The sequence below is a fragment of the Cherax quadricarinatus genome, chromosome 76 (assembly GCF_038502225.1).
Source record: "Cherax quadricarinatus isolate ZL_2023a chromosome 76, ASM3850222v1, whole genome shotgun sequence".
Classification (NCBI taxonomy): domain Eukaryota; kingdom Metazoa; phylum Arthropoda; class Malacostraca; order Decapoda; family Parastacidae; genus Cherax; species Cherax quadricarinatus.
The window spans coordinates 22,059,525-22,079,676 of NC_091367.1; the positions used below are offsets into that span (position 1 = coordinate 22,059,525).

The following is a 20,152-nucleotide window of genomic DNA, read 5'->3' on the forward strand; positions in this document are numbered from 1 at the left end:
ACATAATGAACAGTACATAAATGATTAAAATATATCATTAGAAGTAAATTATGGTAAAAAGAATTAAATAATGATTGTACATTACATTACAGTACAGTGGACCCCCGCATAGCGACTTTAATCTGTGCAAGAGGGCTCATTGTTATGCGAAATGATCGGTATGCGAATGAATTTTCCCCGTAAGAAATAATGGAAATCAAATTAATCTGTGCAAGACACCCAAAAGTATGAAAAAAAAAAAATTACCACATGAAATGTTAATTTTAATACACACAAACTGAAAAAGGCATGCACAATTACATGACACTTACTTTTATTGAAGATCTGGTGATGATTGATGGGATGGGAGGAGGGGAGAGAGAGTGTTAGTGTTTAGAAGGGGAATCCCCTTCCATTAAGACTTGAGGTGTCGAGTCCTTTTCTGGGGTTACTTCCCTTCTTCTTTTAATGCCACTAGGACCAGCTTCAGAGTCGCTGGACTTCTTTCGCACAACATATCTGTCCATAGTGGCCTGTACCTCTCGTTCCTTTATGACTTCCCTAAAGTGTTTCACAACATTGTCAGTGTACAGGTTGCCAACACGGCTTGCAATAGCTGTGTGAGGGTGATTTTCATCCATGAAGGTTTGCACTTCAAGCCACTTTGCACAGATTTCCTTAATCTTTGTAGTAGGCAATTTCTTCAATTTCTCTCTCCCCTCCTTCGAACCAGTTTCCTCAGGTCTGTCCTCTTGCTGTTGAAGTTGATCTATCAGCTCATCAGTGGTTAGTTCTTCATTGTCCTCCTCCACCAACTCTTCCACATCATCCCCACTAACCTCCAACCCCAAGGACTTTCCCAATGCCACAATGGATTCCTCAACTGGCATAATCCTCTCAGGGTTAGCCTCAAACCCTTCAAAATCCCTTTTGTCTACACATTCTGGCCACAGTTTCTTCCAAGCAGAGTTCAAGGTCTTCTTAGTCACTCCCTCCCAAGCCTTACCTATAAGGTTTACACAATTGAGGATATTAAAGTGCTCTCTCCAAAACTCAGAGTCAGTTGAGTTTCTGAGGTCACTACAAAGCACCTTTCAAACAGAGCTTTTGTGTACAGTTTTTTGAAGTTTGCAATAACCTGCTGGTCCATGGGCTGCAGGAGAGGAGTGGTATTAGGAGGCAAAAACTTCACCTTAATGAATTTCATGTCCCCATAAAGTCGCTCTGCCACGTCTGTAGGATGACCAGGGGCATTGTCTAACACCATGAGGCACTTAAGTTCTAATTTCTTTTCAGTTAGGTAATCTTTCACATTGGGGGAAAATGCATGGTGTAACCAGTCATAGAAAAAGTCCCTAGTGACCCATGCCTTACTGTTTGCCTTCCACAGCACACACAAATTCTCCTTGAGGACATTCTTTTGCCTGAACGGTCTGGGAGTTTCAGAGTGATACACTAATAAAGGCTTCACTTTGCAATCACCAGTAGCATTGGAACACATCAACAAAGTAAGCCTGTCTTTCATAGGCTTATGTCCTGGGAGTGCCTTTTCCTCCTGAGTAATGTAGGTCCTGCTTGGCATTTTCTTCCAAAACAGGCCTGTTTCATCACAATTAAACACTTGTTCAGGTTTCAGTCCTTCACTGTCTATGTACTCCTTGAATTCCTGCACATATTTTTCAGCTGCTTTGTGGTCCGAACTGGCAGCCTCACCATGCCTTATCACACTATGTATGCCACTATGCTTCTTAAATCTCTCAAACCAACCTTTGCTGGCCTTAAATTCACTCACATCATCACTAGTTGCAGGCATTTTTTTAATTAAATCCTCATGCAACTTCCTAGCCTTTTCGCTTATGATCGCTTGAGAGACGCTATCTCCTGCTAGCTGTTTTTCATTTATCCACACCAATAAGAGTCTCTCAACATCTTCCATCACTTGCGATCTCTGTTTCGAAAACACAATTAAACCTTTGGCAAGAACAGCTTCCTTGATTGCCTTTCTGTTGCCCACAATAGTAGCGATGGTTGATTTGGGTTTCTTGTACAACCTGGCCAGGTCTGCGACACGCACTCCACTTTCATACTTATCAATGATCTCTTTCTTCATCTCTATAGTAATTCTCACCCTTATTGCTGTAGGGTTGGCACTAGAAGCTTTCTTGGGGCCCATGGTCACTTATTTTGCAGATAAAATCACCAAAAACACTGTAATAATACGAAATGTTCTGATTGTATGCTTGGATGTTACCGCGGAGGCTGGCTGGTAAACAATGCCACCGGCGGCACATGTGAGGCTGGCTAAGGGCGCACATTGGACACGTCTCGGACGAAGAGCGGTGAGCGGGTTTTTGAGCGGTATGCGAGGCAAAATTTTTGCGATAAAAGCGAGCGGTATGCGGATTGAACGATATGTGATGCCGACGGTATGCGGGGGTCCACTGTACTTCAAATTATCATAAAGTACGTATTGGCATTACAAAATATTACATAGCCATTTAATGCATTAAAATACTAATCCATGCATATTATCCAGAATGCTGGTGGTATATACATAACAGTGACAGTATGTACTTCAGTTCCACTAACCAGCACAGTGGTCTCTCTCATTAGCCTCCCAAATTCTTAGCTTTTTCCGTTATAGTGATTGAGCACAACTTTCAGACCTACCCTACAAAGTGCATGGAATTTGGTAATTTGGCTAATTTTACACACACACACACACACACACACACTAATTTAAAAATAGTCCAAAGTACAGAGCAGACATTCCAGGCACTAAAACATTTCTTTTTCCTGTCCCAAGGCTTCTCCTATATTACACTTACTTTTCACTTGGAATTCATCATCACATAAAAATTGAAGATTTACTCTCTTTCTTGGATAATAAAATATAACTATGTAAAGTAAAAGGACACAAGGAGCTTTATCAAGCCATTACCTTGATAAAGCTTGATAAAGCTCCTGGAGAGCGAAACGTTGCCACAATAAATGTCACATTAGTTGCACTTGTGTCCTTTTACTTTACATATTGTCGGTAATTCTACCAACTTTATTACAAAATATAACTAGTAATGATTGGTCATGGTTTATGGCACCCCAATAATTGAATCAGGTCTATTAAAAACCCATAAAACAGACCAGAGGAAATAGTCAAAATCTTATATTCCTGCTACTTTGAGCCCAATTTCAATTTACTAACCATTCTCAAACCAGCCAAACTCATCTGTATTTCAGTAAGATGTCTTTAAATCTATCAGATGATACAACAAAACTGTCAATAAAAAAATAAAATCGTCCTAGAAAACGCTTCACAGTTGCAGCTGTAATCCAAACACAGGGTCAAAGGTTTGCTTTTCCATCATGCACCACATAGTGCTTGATTGTTTTTTTTTTCATAGTGCACTCTCACTTTGCAGACCCAAAATTTACCACTTGCAGCATAATTGAGAATGTTTTGCTTAAAACATTGATCTGTTCCTATAAACCCATTACAGTCTACTTTGACAATTAAATCAGACTTGCAGTAGTTTTGTATCTGAGAATTGCACTATTGTCAATAAACAGTCCAAAAATTAATGTTGCTATTACAAAGCCGTCTTCCATAGCTCTGCCAGAATTTGTAGTCTTTGTTGCAGGAGCTCTGTTGCACAGCTCACTCTTCCCATTAGTCTCATGCTTTAAGAATTTTGTTGTCTCTATGCTCAGTAGAACCTCAGTAATTTAACATTTACCCAGGGAAAACATTAACAGTATACACAGACACGATTAACTTTTTAACCCTTTGAAGGTCCGTCTCATAATTCTACGCCTTGTCCACAGGGTAGGAGAATTTAAAAAAAAAAATTGTTATTTTTTCTTATGAAATGGTAGGGAATGCTTTTCTGAAGGTAATAAAACAAAAAGTACGAAATTTGCTGGAAAATTCACGAAATTATATTTACGCATCGGCAGTTTTGCCCACTTTGACCTCTATTTTAGGCCAGCTACATTAGGCTGTTACAATATCAGTGCATGTGGGATTTTTCTAATGCTATAATATTTGACCTTTCTGGCTATGGGTACTGGTATGCCTGGGGGCATTTCCTGTTCTGAACCTAACGAATTCCAGTGAACCAAATTCTTAGCTTTTTCGCTTGTATCACTTCTGTTTTATCGGTTGAGCGCAAGAAACTGCCCAATCAATTATTTCAACAACCCAATAAAGTGATCAGAAATTGGTAATTTGGCCAATTTCACACAAAGTTCAAAATATTCCAATTTCAAAATAGGATCCAGAATAAACAATGCAGACATTCATGGCACTAAAATAACATTTCCTCTGTTTATTAGTTATGTTTCCAGGCTTTACACATGAATTCCATTTTGGTGTTTTATTCAGATAAAGAATTTTTATTCACACCAAAAAATAAAAGATTTACTGTCACTGTATACAATACTGTATTATAATAATTGTATAAATAATGTCAGCACACTTGTGAATGCACATTAGACCCAACAATTGATGTGTATTGGATGCGTGACGTCATTTGTTTACTCTTGAACATCGGCAAAAATCGAACATTTCTGCTACTTTGAGCTTAATTTCGAACTATTTTCAGTCTTAAAACCAATCAAAATCATCTGTTTTTGTAATATATCTTCCAGTCTATCAATTAAGACCAAGAAACCATGAATACAACTGTAAAAAACATGCAAAACATAAGAACATAAGAGCATAAGAAAAGAGGAACACTGCAGCAGGCCTGTTGGCCCCTACTAGGCAGGTCCCTTACAATTCATCCCACTAACTAACATTTGACCCACCCAATTTTCAATGCTACCCAAGAAATAAGCTCTGATGTGCAAGTCCCTCTCAAATCCAACCCCTCCCACTCATGTACTTATCCAACCTAAATTTGAAACTACCCAAAGTCCTAGCCTCAATAACCCAACTAGGTAGACTGTTCCACTCATCAACTACCCTATTTCCAAACCAATACTTTCCTATGTCCTTTCTAAATCTAAACTTATCTAATTTAAATCCATTACTGCGGGTTCTCTCTTGGAGAGATATCCTCAAGACCTTGTTAATATCCCCTTTATTAATACCTATCTTCCACTTATACACTTCGATCAGGTCTCCCCTCATTCTTCGTCTAACAAGTGAATGTAACTTAAGAGTCTTCAATCTTTCTTCATAAGGAAGATTTCTAGTGCTATGTATTAATTTTGTCATCCTACGCTGAATGTTTTCTAACGAATTTATGTCCATTCTGTAATATGGAGACCAGAATTGAGCTGCATAATCTAGGTGAGGCCTTACTAATGATGTATAAAGCTGCAGTATGACCTCTGGACTTCTGTTGCTTACACTTTTTGATATAAATCCCAGTAATCTATTTGCCTTATTACGTACGCTTAGGCATTGCTGTCTTGGTTTAAGGTTGCTGCTTACCATAACCCCCAAGTCCTTTTCACAATCTGTATGGCTAAGGTCTACATCATTTAACTTATAAGTGCTAGGGTTATGGACACTCCCAAGCTTCAGAACCTTGCATTTATCTACATTGAACTGCATCTGCCACTTTTCTGACCAAGAGTAGAGTTTGTCTAAATCCTCCTGAAGTTCCCTAACATCTACGTTTGAATCAATTATCCTATCTTCGTGTCATCGGCGAATTTGCTCATATCACTAGTAATTCCTTCATCAAGATCATTGATATATATTATAAACAACAACGGGCCCAAGACTGATCCCTGTGGAACGCCACTTGTTACTGATCCCCACTCGGATTTAACCCCATTTATGGACACACTCTGCTTCCTGTCTGTGAGCCATGATTCGATCCACGAGAGCACTCTTCCCCCAATGCCATGAGCTGCTACTTTCTTCAACAGTCTTTGGTGTGGAACTCTATCAAATGCCCTACTAAAATCTAAGTAAATAATATCAAATTCTTTATCGTGGTCAATAGCCTCAAAAGCTTTACTGAAGAAAGTTAATAAATTAGTTAGACTAAGACCGGCCTCTTGTGAATCCATGCTGAGTATCATTAATCAAGCTATGCTTATCGAGATGGCTTCTTATAATCTCGGCTATAATTGACTCTAGTAATTTGCCTACAATTGAGGTCAGGCTTATTGGGCGGTAATTTGACGGTAACGACTTGTCCCCTGTTTTAAAAATAGGAATTACATTAGCCATCTTCCACATATCAGACACTACACCTGTTTGAAGAGATAAATTAAAAATATTAGTTAATGGTTCACAGACTTCCATTTTGCATTCCTTTAGAACCCTTGAAAAAACCTCATCAGGACCCGGTGACTTATTTTGCTTCAGTCGGTCTATCTGCTTCACAACCATTTCACTAGTGACTGATGTTACATAATTTATCTTCTTCTGGCCCACTATAAAAATTAATTACCGGAATATTATTAGTGTCTTCCTGTGTAAAAAACGAAAGAAAATAATTATTTAAAATCGAGCACATTTCATTCTCTTTGTCAGTAAGATGCCCATAGTTATTTTTAAGGGGACCTATCTTATCTCTGACTTTTGTTCTGTATACCTGGAAAAAACTTTTTGGGTTAGTTTTAGAATCCCTAGCAACTTTAATTTCATAGTCCCTTTTAGCTTTTCTTATCCCCTTTTTAATGTCCCTCTTAATGTCAATATACTGATTCATAAGATGACCCTCGCCTCTTTTGATACGCCTATAAATTCCTTTCTTATGCCCTAGTAGATATTTCAGCCTATTATTCATCCATTTTGGGTCATTTCTATTTGATCTAATTTCTTTATAAGGGATAAACGTTCTTTGAGCAGCATGTATTGTGTTCAGAAAACTGTCATACTGAGAGCTCCCTTCGTTACCCCAGTCAACAGATAAGTGTTCTCTAAGCCCATCGTAATCTGCTAAGCGAAAATCTGGGACTGTTACTGAGTTATTCCTACTATCATACTTCCATTCAATGCTAAATGTAATTGATTTGTGGTCGCTAGCACCCAGTTCCTCTGAAACTTCTAAATTATTAACAAGGGATTCATTGTTTGCCAGAACTAAGTCAAGCAGGTTATTACCCCTTGTAGGTTCTGTCACAAACTGCTTAAAAAAACAATCCTGAACTACTTCTAAGAAGTCGTATGATTCTAAATTCCCAGTCAAGAAATTCCAATCAATATGACTAAAGTTAAAGTCTCCTAGAATTACTACATTATCGTGCCTTGTGGCCCTAACAATTTCCTCCCATAGTAGTCTCCCTTGGTCCCTATCTAACTTTGGGGGACGGTATATCACACCTAAAATTAATTTTTCATGCCCCTCTGAAAATTCTATCCAAACAGACTCTGTATGTGTTACTTCAGACTTAATACCCGTTTTTATGCAACAGTTCAAGCGATCTCGGACATACAATGCCACCCCACCCCCCTTTCCGACACTTCTATCTACTTGGAACAATTTAAAACCCTGAATGTGACATTCTGCAGGCATGTCCCGACTTTTTGAATTAAACCACATCTCAGTAATGGCAAATACATCTATGTTACCTGCACTAGCAACTAGTCTCAACTCATCCATCTTATTCCTAGCACTGCGACTATTTGTGTAATAAATATTTAAAGACCCTCCTCTCTCTCTACCCTTCCTGCTCCTTTCACTGCAAATTTGCTGTTTTAATCCAAAGACACTGTCACAGCTTTTTCTCATTATGTGCTGCATGCTGCAGGATTTGTTTTATATGGCGCACACTTACCAAATACAGTGGTCCCTCAATAATCTAATAGTCGCTAATAGTCCTTCGTCCCGGACGCGCACTCACGCTCTGAGCCGCCTCGGCCTTTCCTTCCCAGCCAGTGTGCCATTGTTTACCAGTGAGTGACGGTCCCCTCACATGCTCCTACGAAATATTTCATAATATTCCATTGATTTTAGTGCTTGCAAGTGCTAAATAAGCTACCATGGCTCCAAATAAAGCTTCTAGTGCCAGCCCTTTGGTAAAGAATGTGAGAAACACATAATTTATGAAAAAGTTTGTAGAAAAATACAAGCCCCAAATGAGTGGATAGAGTTATCAGAGCTTATTTCTTGGGTAGCATTGAGGACTGGGTTGGGAAAATGTTTCGTTAGTGGGATGAATTGTAAAGGACCTGCCGAGCATGGGCCAACAGGCCTGCTGCAGTGATCCTCCTTTCTTATGCTCTTATGTTCATCAACCACTATCACAACTGCTTCCACTCTACCACCACCATCTTTGTATTTTTCTACAAACTTTTTCATAAATTATGTGTTTCTCACATTCTTTACCAAAGGGCTGGCTCTAGAAGCTTTCTTCGGTGGTAGTGATGGTGGTAGAAAATAGTAGTGACGGTGGTAGAGGGTTCCTTCTTTAGTGATTCAGCGATTCTACCAACTCCTCCAATGTTGTTGGAGTTATATAGGGCTACAAAAACCACCGCCACCTCAGCTGCTGTTTCACCACCATTATGGACGGCTTACACCCAACAACAACACAACACCTCTCGTGACATACGTAATGATTTATTTTACTCATTCTAGAGTATATTCCATGTTTCTATGTTATTAATATTGTTTATTATGTCATATTAGTTGAATTGTGATAGATAAATAAGCCATAAAGTTGATATTAGTGTCATATTCTCCTACAATAAACTTACCATCCCTCCTTCACACAAACAAATGGCCAATAAGAACATAATGGAAGAACACTGCAGGTCTACTGGCCCATACAAGGCAGGTCCTTATCAAAATGACCTCCACCCAAAGCTACCCAAGAATTTACTCCCGTACCCAATGACACAAATCAAACTCAGCTCCTCCAACTCGTATATTTGTCCAATCTCTTCTTAAAGCTACCCAAAGTCCTAGCCTCGATCACCCTACTGGTAAGTTTGATGTTAAATAAGAACTTAAGAAAGTAAGAACACTGCAACAGGCCTGCTGGCCCATACTAGGCAGGTCCTTCACAAATCCAACCCACTAACAGAACAAATGCTACCCAAGCAATAAACTCAGGTGCAAGTCCAACTCAAATCCAACCCCTTTCACTCGTGTATTTATCCAACCTAAATTTGAAACTACCCAAGCCATAGCTTTTAGAACATTGGAAAGGAGGAACACTGCAATAAGCCTGTTGGCCCATACTAGGCAGGTCCTTCACAAATCCAACCCACTAAGAGAACAAATGCTACCCAAGCAATAAGCTCAGGTGCAAGTCCGACTCAAATCCAACCCCTCTCACTCGTGTATTTATCCAACCTAAATTTGAAACTACCCAATGTTTTAGCTTCGATAACCCTACTAGGCAGACCGTTCCACTCATCAACTACCCCTATTACCATTGTTCATTTATTCATTTTATTAGTGCCCTAGAGTCCTTATGGAGGGGGATTCCCCTTCCAAATAACCTCTCTTCCCTCTCTCCTCCTCCCTGTCTTCCATTCATCAACAACAGCCTTCAATAAAGGTAACTGTCATGTTGAATGTTCATTCTTTTGTGCATGTAAATCTATCTTTTAGGTAAAAAAAAATTTGTTGTTGATATTTCTGGGTGTCTGGAACAAATTAATTGGATTTACATTATTTCTTATGGGGAAAATTGATTCGAAAATCGTCCATTTCGATAATAGTCCCACTTCCAGGAACGGATTATGGACGATTATTGAGGGACCACTGTAGATGCATTCTCTCATATCTAGGCCCAAATTTACTGCTCACAGCTTATCTGAGTGAGCTGAGCTCATGATGTAGTACTATGGCTTGGACTCTGGCCTCAAAGCCATAGAACTACGGTACGGACCCTCAAAGGGTTAACTCTCCGAACGTTGATCTACATTCTTACTGTTGGCGCTCCAAACATAGATCAGCGTTTTATTTTTTCTGGGTCTAAATTTGGCATGATAGGTCTGAGAGGACTAGTCAGTATAAAATGGGTCTTAACACTCAGTGTGTTAAGTATTAAAACAAATCTGGGACCACTTAGTACCTTGTAGGAGCACCAATTCAATTGAGCACCAGCTAGAGCAAACAGGATGGCAAACACCAGGGGCTCACTAATGCCATGTCATATGAACAGTCTCCTTTTAAGAGGAAAGTGATGTTGACCCTGAGTTAAGTGGCTTTGAGATGGATGTGGCCACAAGTGCAACATTTGTTCCACATTCGTTCAGTTTTGATACCACTGGTAGTGTCATCCTCCCAGAATGTTCTGTAACCAATGCCCCAAGAAAATTGATTCTGTAAAGTGTACGATGTGTTCAACAGGCTGGCTTTTCCCCAGAGCCTCTTGGACTCAATAAGTTTTTTTAGACATAGGTACACATACATAGTTATTATACATAGTGTAAATTACCTAGGATAACCCTCAAAAGCCAGACAAAGTGCTGTACTGTACTTGTAGATATGAGGCATAAGCATGACTATGGCAAGTAATATGCATTTCTGCTTGTTTAGATGTGACGATTCTGCAACATGTGTAATACCTGTTGGTTTATTAGCGGCTCTCTCTGAGAGAGACAGACATATTTATATGTAACAGTGAGAACAAACCTCTGTAGAATTAGTTGGGAATAGATATAGAAATCTTGGGTAGTTATCACTGAGGTAATCTCTAACTTGTATAGAGAGTGTGAGTAGTAATAACTGAAGTAATCTCTAACTTGGATGTGGGTATCTGGGATTTTGTTGCTTTGGTTTGTTGCTATTATGGTTGAGAAGTTATTTAGTTTATTTACTGTTGCTATGACTTGGATGGAAGGTTCATTTGGTGAAGCCAGTACAATTTTTTTTGCATGTAGCATATTCACTTTAGCCCGGTATTTGTGAAAGTGTTTTCCAGCAGTATTTATCTACTTTTCTTTCATTGACCCCTTTACTGTCACAACACCCTTTACTGTCACAACCCCCTTCACTGTCACAACCCCCTTCACTGTCACAACACCCTTCACTGTCACAACACCCTTCACTGTCACAACCCCCTTTACTGTCACAACCCCCTTTACTGTCACAACCCCCTTCACTGTCACAACCCCCTTCACTGTCACAACCCCCTTCACTGTCACAACCCCCTTCACTGTCACAACCCCCTTCACTGTCACAACCCCCTTTACTGTCACAACCCCCTTCACTGTCACAGCCCCCTTCACTGCCACAACCCCCTTGACTGTCACAACCCCCTTCACTGTCACAACCCCCTTTACTGTTACAACCCCTTTACTGTCACAACCCCCTCACTGTCACAACCCCCTTCACTGTCACAACCCCCTTCACTGTCACAACCCCCTTTGCTGTCACAACCCCCTTTACTGTCACAACACCAGAAATTAAAGACTGTTGTTGGTCTGGGCGCAATTTATACATCGGTGATTTTGCCCAGTTTCTTAGCTATTACACCATCATGCCTTTTGTTCTGTCAGTTGAGCACAAACCCATCCAACTACAGAGCTACTCTATAAAATGCACAGAAATTGGTAATTTGGCCAATTTTACAAAATTCATATTACAGTTTAAAAAATTTTCCGGCCAATAAAGCAACCTATTTTCTGTCCATGAAGATTGTTCATTAATCACGTCCCTAGGCCTCTCGTATATTGCAATTGCCCTTCACTCTGAATGCATCATCACAAAAAATCCAGTTTTACTTCCATTTCTAATTAAATACATCCAAGAATGGTTGATCATGGATTAAACCTAAACATCCTAATAATTGAAGCAGGCCTGCTAAAAATCCATAAAACATACCGAGGGGAGGACGAGATGGATGCCGTGCCCTTCTGGAACATCACGAAAATCTTATTTTTCTGCTATATAGTCATATTTTGAGCTACTTCCAGTCCTGAAACTGACAAAAATAATTTTTACATCAGTAGTATGTGTATCATTCTGTCAAATGATACAAGAAACAGCCAAAAAAAAAAACATAAAAACCATCCTAGAAAGCACCTCAGAGTTGCTATTTTAACCCCTTCAGGGTCCATGGCCAAAATCTGAAGTGGTGCGCACCTCCAGTGTCCAAGAAATTTTGAAAAAAAAAAAAAAAAATATTTTTTCTTTCAGAATTAAAGAGTATATTTTTGTGAAGGTAATAAGACAAAAAAAAAAAGTTTTTTTCTGATCAGTACTTACCGAGATACAGCGGTGGGAAGTTGACCCAAAATGACCGGGTGGCGGCAACATCAGTGACTTCCGCAAAATCCCATTTTTTTATTTTGTTTTTTTATACTTTTTTCTTTTCTTTTCTAATTTTTTTTTTCTAATAACATTTGTGGCCTGTGAGACCAGTATAATGTATATTGTATAAGTGTACACTCATTGTATGCAACACAATAACTGCACTAATTTGTTTATCATTATATTGCTTACAAAACTTGTTTACAAGTTTATTGTAAACAAAACGATGAAAATATTAGTGCGGTTATTGTGTTGAATACAATGGTACCATATGGTACAATGGTGCCATATGGTACAATGGCACATGATACAATGGTACCATATGATACAGTGGTACCACATGGTAGAATGGCACCATTTGGTACAATGGTACCATATAGTACCATATGGTACAATGGTGCCATAGGGTGCAATGGTACCATAGGGTGCAATGGTACCATATGGTACAATAGCATATGATACAATGGTACCATATGGTACAATATGGCACAATGGCACATGATACAATGGTACCATATGATACAATGGTACCACATGGTAGAATGGCACCATTTGGTACAATGGTACCATATGATACAATGGTACCATATGATACAATGGTACCATATGGTGCAATGGTACCTTATGGTACCATATGGTGTAATGGTACCATATGGTACCATATGATGCAATGGTACCATATGGTACATTGTACCATACAGTACAATGATACCATATGGTTCATTGTACCATATGGTACTGTTGTATTCAACACACTAATATTTTCATTATTATTTTGGTTACAATAGTTGTTTACAACAAAAATATGCAAAAATGTTGTATATTAGTAATGTTCTATTATATATTTACAAGTGTACAGGAACTTTACGTGTTCCTTGAGGTGGATGACAAAGCACTTTGTCTCGGAAACTGCGGAGTCAGTAGCTAGCTTGCGTCGCCACTCACTCAGTCTTGGCTGGTGTCTCATGCTACCAACACCTATTGACCATATGGTACACGGTATATGTTACAGGGTACCATATGGTACATTGTACTATATGGTTAAGGGTACCATGCAGTACAGGATAACATATGGTGCAGGGTACCATATGGTGCAGGGTACCATATGGTGCAGGGTACCATATGGTACAGGGTACCATATGGTACAGGGTACCATATGGTACAGATACAGGGATAACTATAGAAATAAGTCACCCTGACTTTTTTGCGTTATCCTAGGATTTTATACATATGCTGCTATGTATGATAATCTATGTAATTGTATTTCTGTACACCTGAATAAACTTATTCAAGTGCATGTGGCATCATAAGTAAGTTTATTTATACACAAATAAAGTTATAGAATATCATACTTAGCAGCACATGTTTGGAGAACATAGGATAACCCAAAAAAGTCACAGATTTATTTCCATTAGGGTCCCTGTACCATATGGTACAATGTACTATATGTACATTGTACCATATTGTACCATTGTACCATATACCATTGAACCATGATACCATTGTATGACATGGCACCATTGTACCATATGGTACCATTGTACCATATGGCACAATGGTACCATATGGTTCAAAACCATAGAATTCGTCTTCAGCTCCACTTCCATCAGTCTTAGAACTGTAAGTTGTGAAGAGGAGAGTCAGAATTCGCCCGGAGAGTGAGTGGGGAGTGAGAGCATCTTGCCGCCAGGCACTATGAACAAAGCTACTTTGCCGGCGTTCCCACAATGCCATGTGGGCGTCCAGATTTTTTCTATGGTGTGCACACTGACCACCCAGACCCATTCTCTTAGATGTAGACCTACCAGCCTTCTCGTGCTAAATTTGAGGGCGCTAGAATTTTAGCGTAGATATACGGTTTGGACCCTGAACGTAAAGCCGTAGATTAGATCTACTGGACGGACCCTGAAAGGGTTAAATCAAACACAAGGTACAGGTTTGCTCTTCCTGTCATGCATTGCGTCGGTTGGTATTTTTTTTTTGTGCCATGCACACTCGCTGCACAGACCTATTCTCTCGCATCTAGACTAAAATTTACCACTCAGCATATTTAAGGGTTCTTTGCTTAAAACTTAAATCTACATGGGCAACACTGGTGTCAATAATGTAGATCTGCATGAGAGAGAGAGAGAGAGAGAGAAAATGAAAGGGTTAAGCTTGTTGGGATAATACAGTTGTCGGGGTTTCTTTGTAAGTTTGCTGACTATTGTTCTATAATTTTATTTTGCTTCTGCTTTGGGTATTAATCTCAATATCTATTTTTTGCATAGTTATGCTTTTTGTTAATAGATATGAGGATGATGCTGGTTAACCATGATTTATCTAGTCTTTTTGTTGTGATCTTTTTGTTTTTTAAAGGACTTCATTTATGTAGGGGATTTGAATTGTTTGTAGGAATACCTGGATGCCTGAGTTAATGTCTTGATCATTGGTGAACACTCTCTGCCAGTCAATGTTACTGAGTACTGTTGTAAACTTACTGATGCCTCATCATTGAGCCTCAGTGGGAGTTTACCAGTTTCAAGTGGTAATAATTGCTTTTTGTTTGTGCTAAGTTGTTTGTATGTATTCAAGAAGTGTTGAAGGCATTTGTAAACATGAGAGAACAAAGACTTAAGGGACTTTGCATCATGACTCACGAAATCGTAATGACACGATTGCAAACAAACCATACCACGGTCGGGGTTCTAACCCCGCCCATGATATGGTTTGACTTTGCATCATGCTATGGGAGGCTCCTGGCACACAGGTCCACTACTTATGGAGGCTGTTTCTTTGCAGCTAGAAGAAGCGGGAAGGATGCTGGCGTGTGAGCCATTGGGCGGCCCTTTGGCTGAGCTCAGGGGTGATGAGGGAGGACAACTGCGTTGTCCCGTGTGTGGGCGGGCCAGCAGCCGTCGGGATCACCTCAGACGTCACATGCGCATCCACACCGGGGAGAAACCTCACAAGTGCCCGTTTTGCCCTTTCCGCAGCCTCCTTAAGTGGAATGTAAAATCTCACATGCAACGCCGACATAGTATTAATTGGGTACCACTGACAGACACACTGTGACCTGGCTCATCTGACCCCCTTGAGGTGTGACACACACTGTGACCTGGCTCGTCTGACTGTTGTGTGAGGTGTGGCTATGATCGTTAGCAATATACCATGAGACCGTTCATAGTGAAATGTTTCCATAGTTTGAATAGCAAGTCATTTACATTGTTGGTCATACGTAGAAATGTAGCACATAATTTTGCTACTTATTACTTGTATAGTGTGATGGATTTGAAGGAAACATTTGCTTTAACATACCTGGCAGCTGCTGCATTTTACTGCAGATGTACCTAGCAGCTGCTGCTGTTTAGTGCAAATGTACCTAGCAGCTGCTGCTCTTTACTGCTGTTGTACCTAGCAGCTGCTGCTCTTTACTGCTGTTGTACCTAGCAGCTGCTGCTCTTAAGTGATTGAGGTACTTATCTTGCTTAAATTTATTCTTTAATGTTGGATAGTGAGCCATTTGTGACTTCAATTGGTATTTTTCTTCTTTAAATTATTGTTGACAATATACATATTAACAAATTTACAGAATTTATTTAACAAGAAAAAAATTATTTATTTGAAGCATATGCAAAATAAAAATTAATAATATAATTTTTTTTATTTATTCTTTGGTTAGACCATAGAGTGATGAAGCATTAGACTTGTGCAACATGTTGGTATTGTGTACCATTCATATACAGGACGGCCCCACTTATACAGCGGTTAGGTTCCGGGCAACTGCTGTAAAGTGAAAATCGCCATAAAGTGAAACACAGCCTTTTCTTTTTCACTTTCCAATGCATATAAAAGCCTGATAACATGTTTACACTATCACATATTAAGTAAGCAATAGAGCTTGGCCTAAAAATGCATATACATGTACACTACACACATTACTTACCTTAAAATATTTCTGTATTTAGCTTACAGTGATTGGTGAATAGTATATTTATTGTAGGAAGTCTGAATAAACAAATAATGAGTATAATTGAAAACCACTGTATTAGCAATGTGCTGTAAAATGAGGTGCCATAAAGCAGGACCCCCTGTACAGTGTTAGTGACTTGCTGGAGTTAAGAGCATCATGTAGATGTGAAAACTGAGACACATGTGCAGCATCTGAGTATCTTTGTTGTAGATGTTTTGCCATCCAGTGGCTTTATCAATACAGATTATATGACATAGTTTGAAGACAGTAGCACTATATACAAAAGAAGAGGTAATCAGTCCCTCAGCCTTGGAGTTAGTGTGAAGAGCACCGTAGTCGTGAAGATTCTCTCATCTCCACGACTACGGTGCTCTTCACACCAACTTCAAGGCTGAGGGACTGATTACCTCATCTTTTGTATATAATTCTACTGTCTTCAAATCATGTCCTAGAATCTGTATTGATAAAGCCACTGGATGGCAAAATATCTACAATAAAGATACCCAGATGTTGCACATGTGTCTCAGTTTTCATCTAGTCAATATTGTATACCATTCTTGTACATCACATAGATGTAATAACTGTGAAACACGTTAAAGATTGACTCAGTTTTGAGATGCACTAATACAGTATATACACATCCCTTCAAGGAGGAGAGCCCATTGATTTTAGGAAAGAGCTCTTGATCCAAGGAATTGGAATTACACTTCCCCTTCATTGGATCAAACCTGATAGCATCCTGGTTCCCTGGCAAAATACGATTCTTATGAGAATAACCCCTACTGTAATGTACTGTATATATTGTAGTGTGTTGCAAAGGCAGGATATATACTGACACTTAACCCTTAAACTGTCCAAACGTAGATCAACGTTTTATTTTCCCTGCCTCCAAACTTGGTACAATTGGCCTGAGATGCCTGATCAGTACAGAATGGGTCTTAACACTAAGTGTGCGCAGTTTAAAAAAAAAAAACTGGAACTACATAGTACCTCGTGGAAGCACCAGTTCAATTGAGCACCAGTTAGAGCAAAGAGTATGGCAAACACCAGGGATTCACTGATGTCATGTCGTATTAACACTCCCCTTTTAAGAGGAAAGTGATGTTCACCCCGAGTTTAGTGGCTTTGAGATGGATGTGGCCACAAGCGGTTGAGGAAATATATCTGTCTGTCTGTCTAGCTCTGTCTCTATTTGTGTGTGTGTGTGTGTGTGTGTGTGTGTGTGTGTGTGTGTGTCAGTCTGCCTGTCTCTTTTTGCCTGTATGCACTACCACACTAACATAGGTGCACTACCAGACACTTAATGTAGGTGCACCACTAGACATACTAACATAGGTGCACTACCTGACCCGCTAACGTAAGTGCACTCCCAGACCCATTAATGTAGGTGCACTACCAGACACACTGACATAGGTGCACTACCAAATGCACTACCACACTAACATAGGTGCCCTATCAGACACACTAACATAGGTGCACTACCAGACCTACTAATGTAGGTGCACTACCAGACACACTAAAATAGGTGCACTACCACACACACTAACATAGGTGCCCTATCAGACACACTAATATAGGTGCACTACCAGACCTACTAATGTAGGTGCACTACCAGACACACTAAAATAGGTGCACTACCACACACACTAACATAGGTGCCCTATCAGACACACTAATATAGGTGCACTACCAGACCTACTAACGTAGGTGCACTACCAGACCTACTAACATAGGTGCACTACCAGACCTACTAACGTAGGTGCACTACCAGACCTACTAACATAGGTGCACTACCAGACCTACTAACATAGGTGCATTACTAGACACACTAACATAGGTGCACTACTACACTAACATAGGTGCACTACCACACTTATGTAGGTGCACTACCAGATGGTGTATCTACATCAATCAGTTCACATTGTATACTCCAACTTCAATTATTTTTGCTCAAATGATCAAGTTTGAAAATAAATTTAGTTCCCAGTTTTTCCCTCTTTCAGTGTGTTATTTGTTTTATAAAGTGATGGTGAGTTATGACTCTATCATAGATCTTCCCTTCCCAGGATCAAGCTGACTTAGATGCCCAGGTTATGTCATTATTCTCACCAAGCTGTCTATAACTACAAACCATTAATGGCTTGTAGTTATTGGATCAGTGACTTGATTCTATTTTGGGTGGGAAGGAACTGCCAAAGGTGATGTTTGTGTTGGAGCTCTTGCTAAGCCGGCATGGCCATTACCGCTGAAATACGAAAGTTCCATCAGCGCCGTTATTAAAAAAATAATAACTTTTTCTAAAATAGTGCCTTTTACAAAGGTAATGCCAAAAGGGCAAAATTTGATGGTAAATCATATGGAAATGCGCAGGTGTCAAGTTGATAGTTGGGGAGCACTTTATGCATCTGTTATGTCACTAACTCTTGAGGCTTATTTTAGGCTAATTATATTGCTCAGACCAATGCAGTACTTGGCTAGTATGCTGTTTGTTCTACAGATTAAGCACAAACTCCCAGTGAGCTATCAGAATTATCCTATAAAATACTCAAGTTGGTAGTTTGGCCAATTATACACAATTTAACAAATTCCAATTTAAAAGCAAGAGTTTTGAATATAAACTATAGATAATGAAGCCACTAAAGCAACCTTTCCTGTGTTCATTAATCACATCCCCGGCCTCTCCTATATTACACTTGTCTTCTGTTTTCAATCCATCACCGCATAAAAATCTAAGTTTACCCAATTTCTCGGCTATAAAATATTATCAAGAATGATTAGTCATGGTTTAGGCCATGATAGTGATTGAAGCAGGTCTTGTAAAATCCCATAAAGCACACTGGGGGAGAGAGAAGGGAAGGGGGAGGGGAAGGGGCCCTGCACTTTCATAGGAATTTGCTAAATATTAAATATTTCTGCTACTTAGAGGCCTATTTCAGGCCACTTTTGCTCTGAAACTGATTAATATAATTTCTATTTTACTAGTATGCCTTTGGATGTATCAGTTGACACCAAGAAACAGCCAGTAAAACCATGAAAACCACCCTAGAAAACAGTTCTCTTAACCCAAACACAAAAGTTAGAGGTTAGGTATTCCCATCATGCACTGTATGGGGCAGATATTTTTTGCTGTGCACATACACCACACCCACACATTCTCTCATGCCTGGGGATAGAAATGCTCTAATTTTTAAAAATTATTAATTAGGCACTTTTACTCAATTCTCTTTTGCCAATGATTTTTTTTTATTTTAGTTGATGGTGCTATGATTGAGATGTAGATGTATGTAAGCAACACTGACCTCAGTATGATGGACCCGTGTGAGACTGAGAGTGACCCGTGTGAGACTGAGAGTGACCCATGTGAGACAGTTGATGGTGCTATGATTGAGATGTAGATGTATGTAAGCAACACTGACCTCAGTATGATGGACCCGTGTGAGACTGAGAGTGACCCGTGTGAGACTGAGAGTGACCCATGTGAGACAGTTGGTGCTATGATTGAGATGTAGATGTATGTAAGCAACACTGACCTCAGTATGATGGACCCGTGTGAGACTGAGAGGGTTAATAGTGAGAGTGACCCATGTGAGACAGTGAGTGACCCATGTGAGACAGAGTGACCCATGTGAGACAGTGAGAAGGTTAATAGTGAGAGTGACCCATGTGAGACAGTGAGAAGGTTAATAGTTAGTGACCCATGTGAGACAGTGAGAAGGTTAATAGTGAGATTGACCCATGTGAGACAGTGAGAAGGTTAATAGTGAGAGTGACCCATGTGAGACAGTGAGAAGGTTAATAGTGAGAGTGACCCATGTGAGACAGTGAGAAGGTTAATAGTGAGAGTGACCCATGTGAGACAGTGAGAAGGTTAATAGTGAGAGTGACCCATGTGAGACAGTGAGAAGGTTAATAGAGTGACCCATGTGAGACTGAGAGAAGGTTAATGGTGAGAGTGACCCATGTGAGACTGAGAGAAGGTTAATAGTGAGAGTGACCCATGTGAGACTGAGAGGGTTAATAGTGAGGGTGATCCATGTGAGACTGAGAG

At 39.7% G+C, this 20,152-nt stretch overlaps 1 protein-coding gene across 15 annotated transcripts in view; it reads left to right on the top strand.

Moving 5' to 3' along the window:
* LOC128703657 (protein tramtrack, beta isoform) overlaps nt 1-20,152 on the top strand; it is a gene marked incomplete at its 5' end in the record, with an annotated part of 506,533 nt that overhangs the window by 124,263 nt on the left and 362,118 nt on the right. Inside the window, 1 exon segment of one of the 15 annotated variants that reach the window (XM_070101388.1) lies at nt 14,941-15,775. In XM_070101388.1, the coding sequence (XP_069957489.1) occupies nt 14,941-15,147 (207 nt within the window). 15 annotated transcript variants of the gene reach the window in all.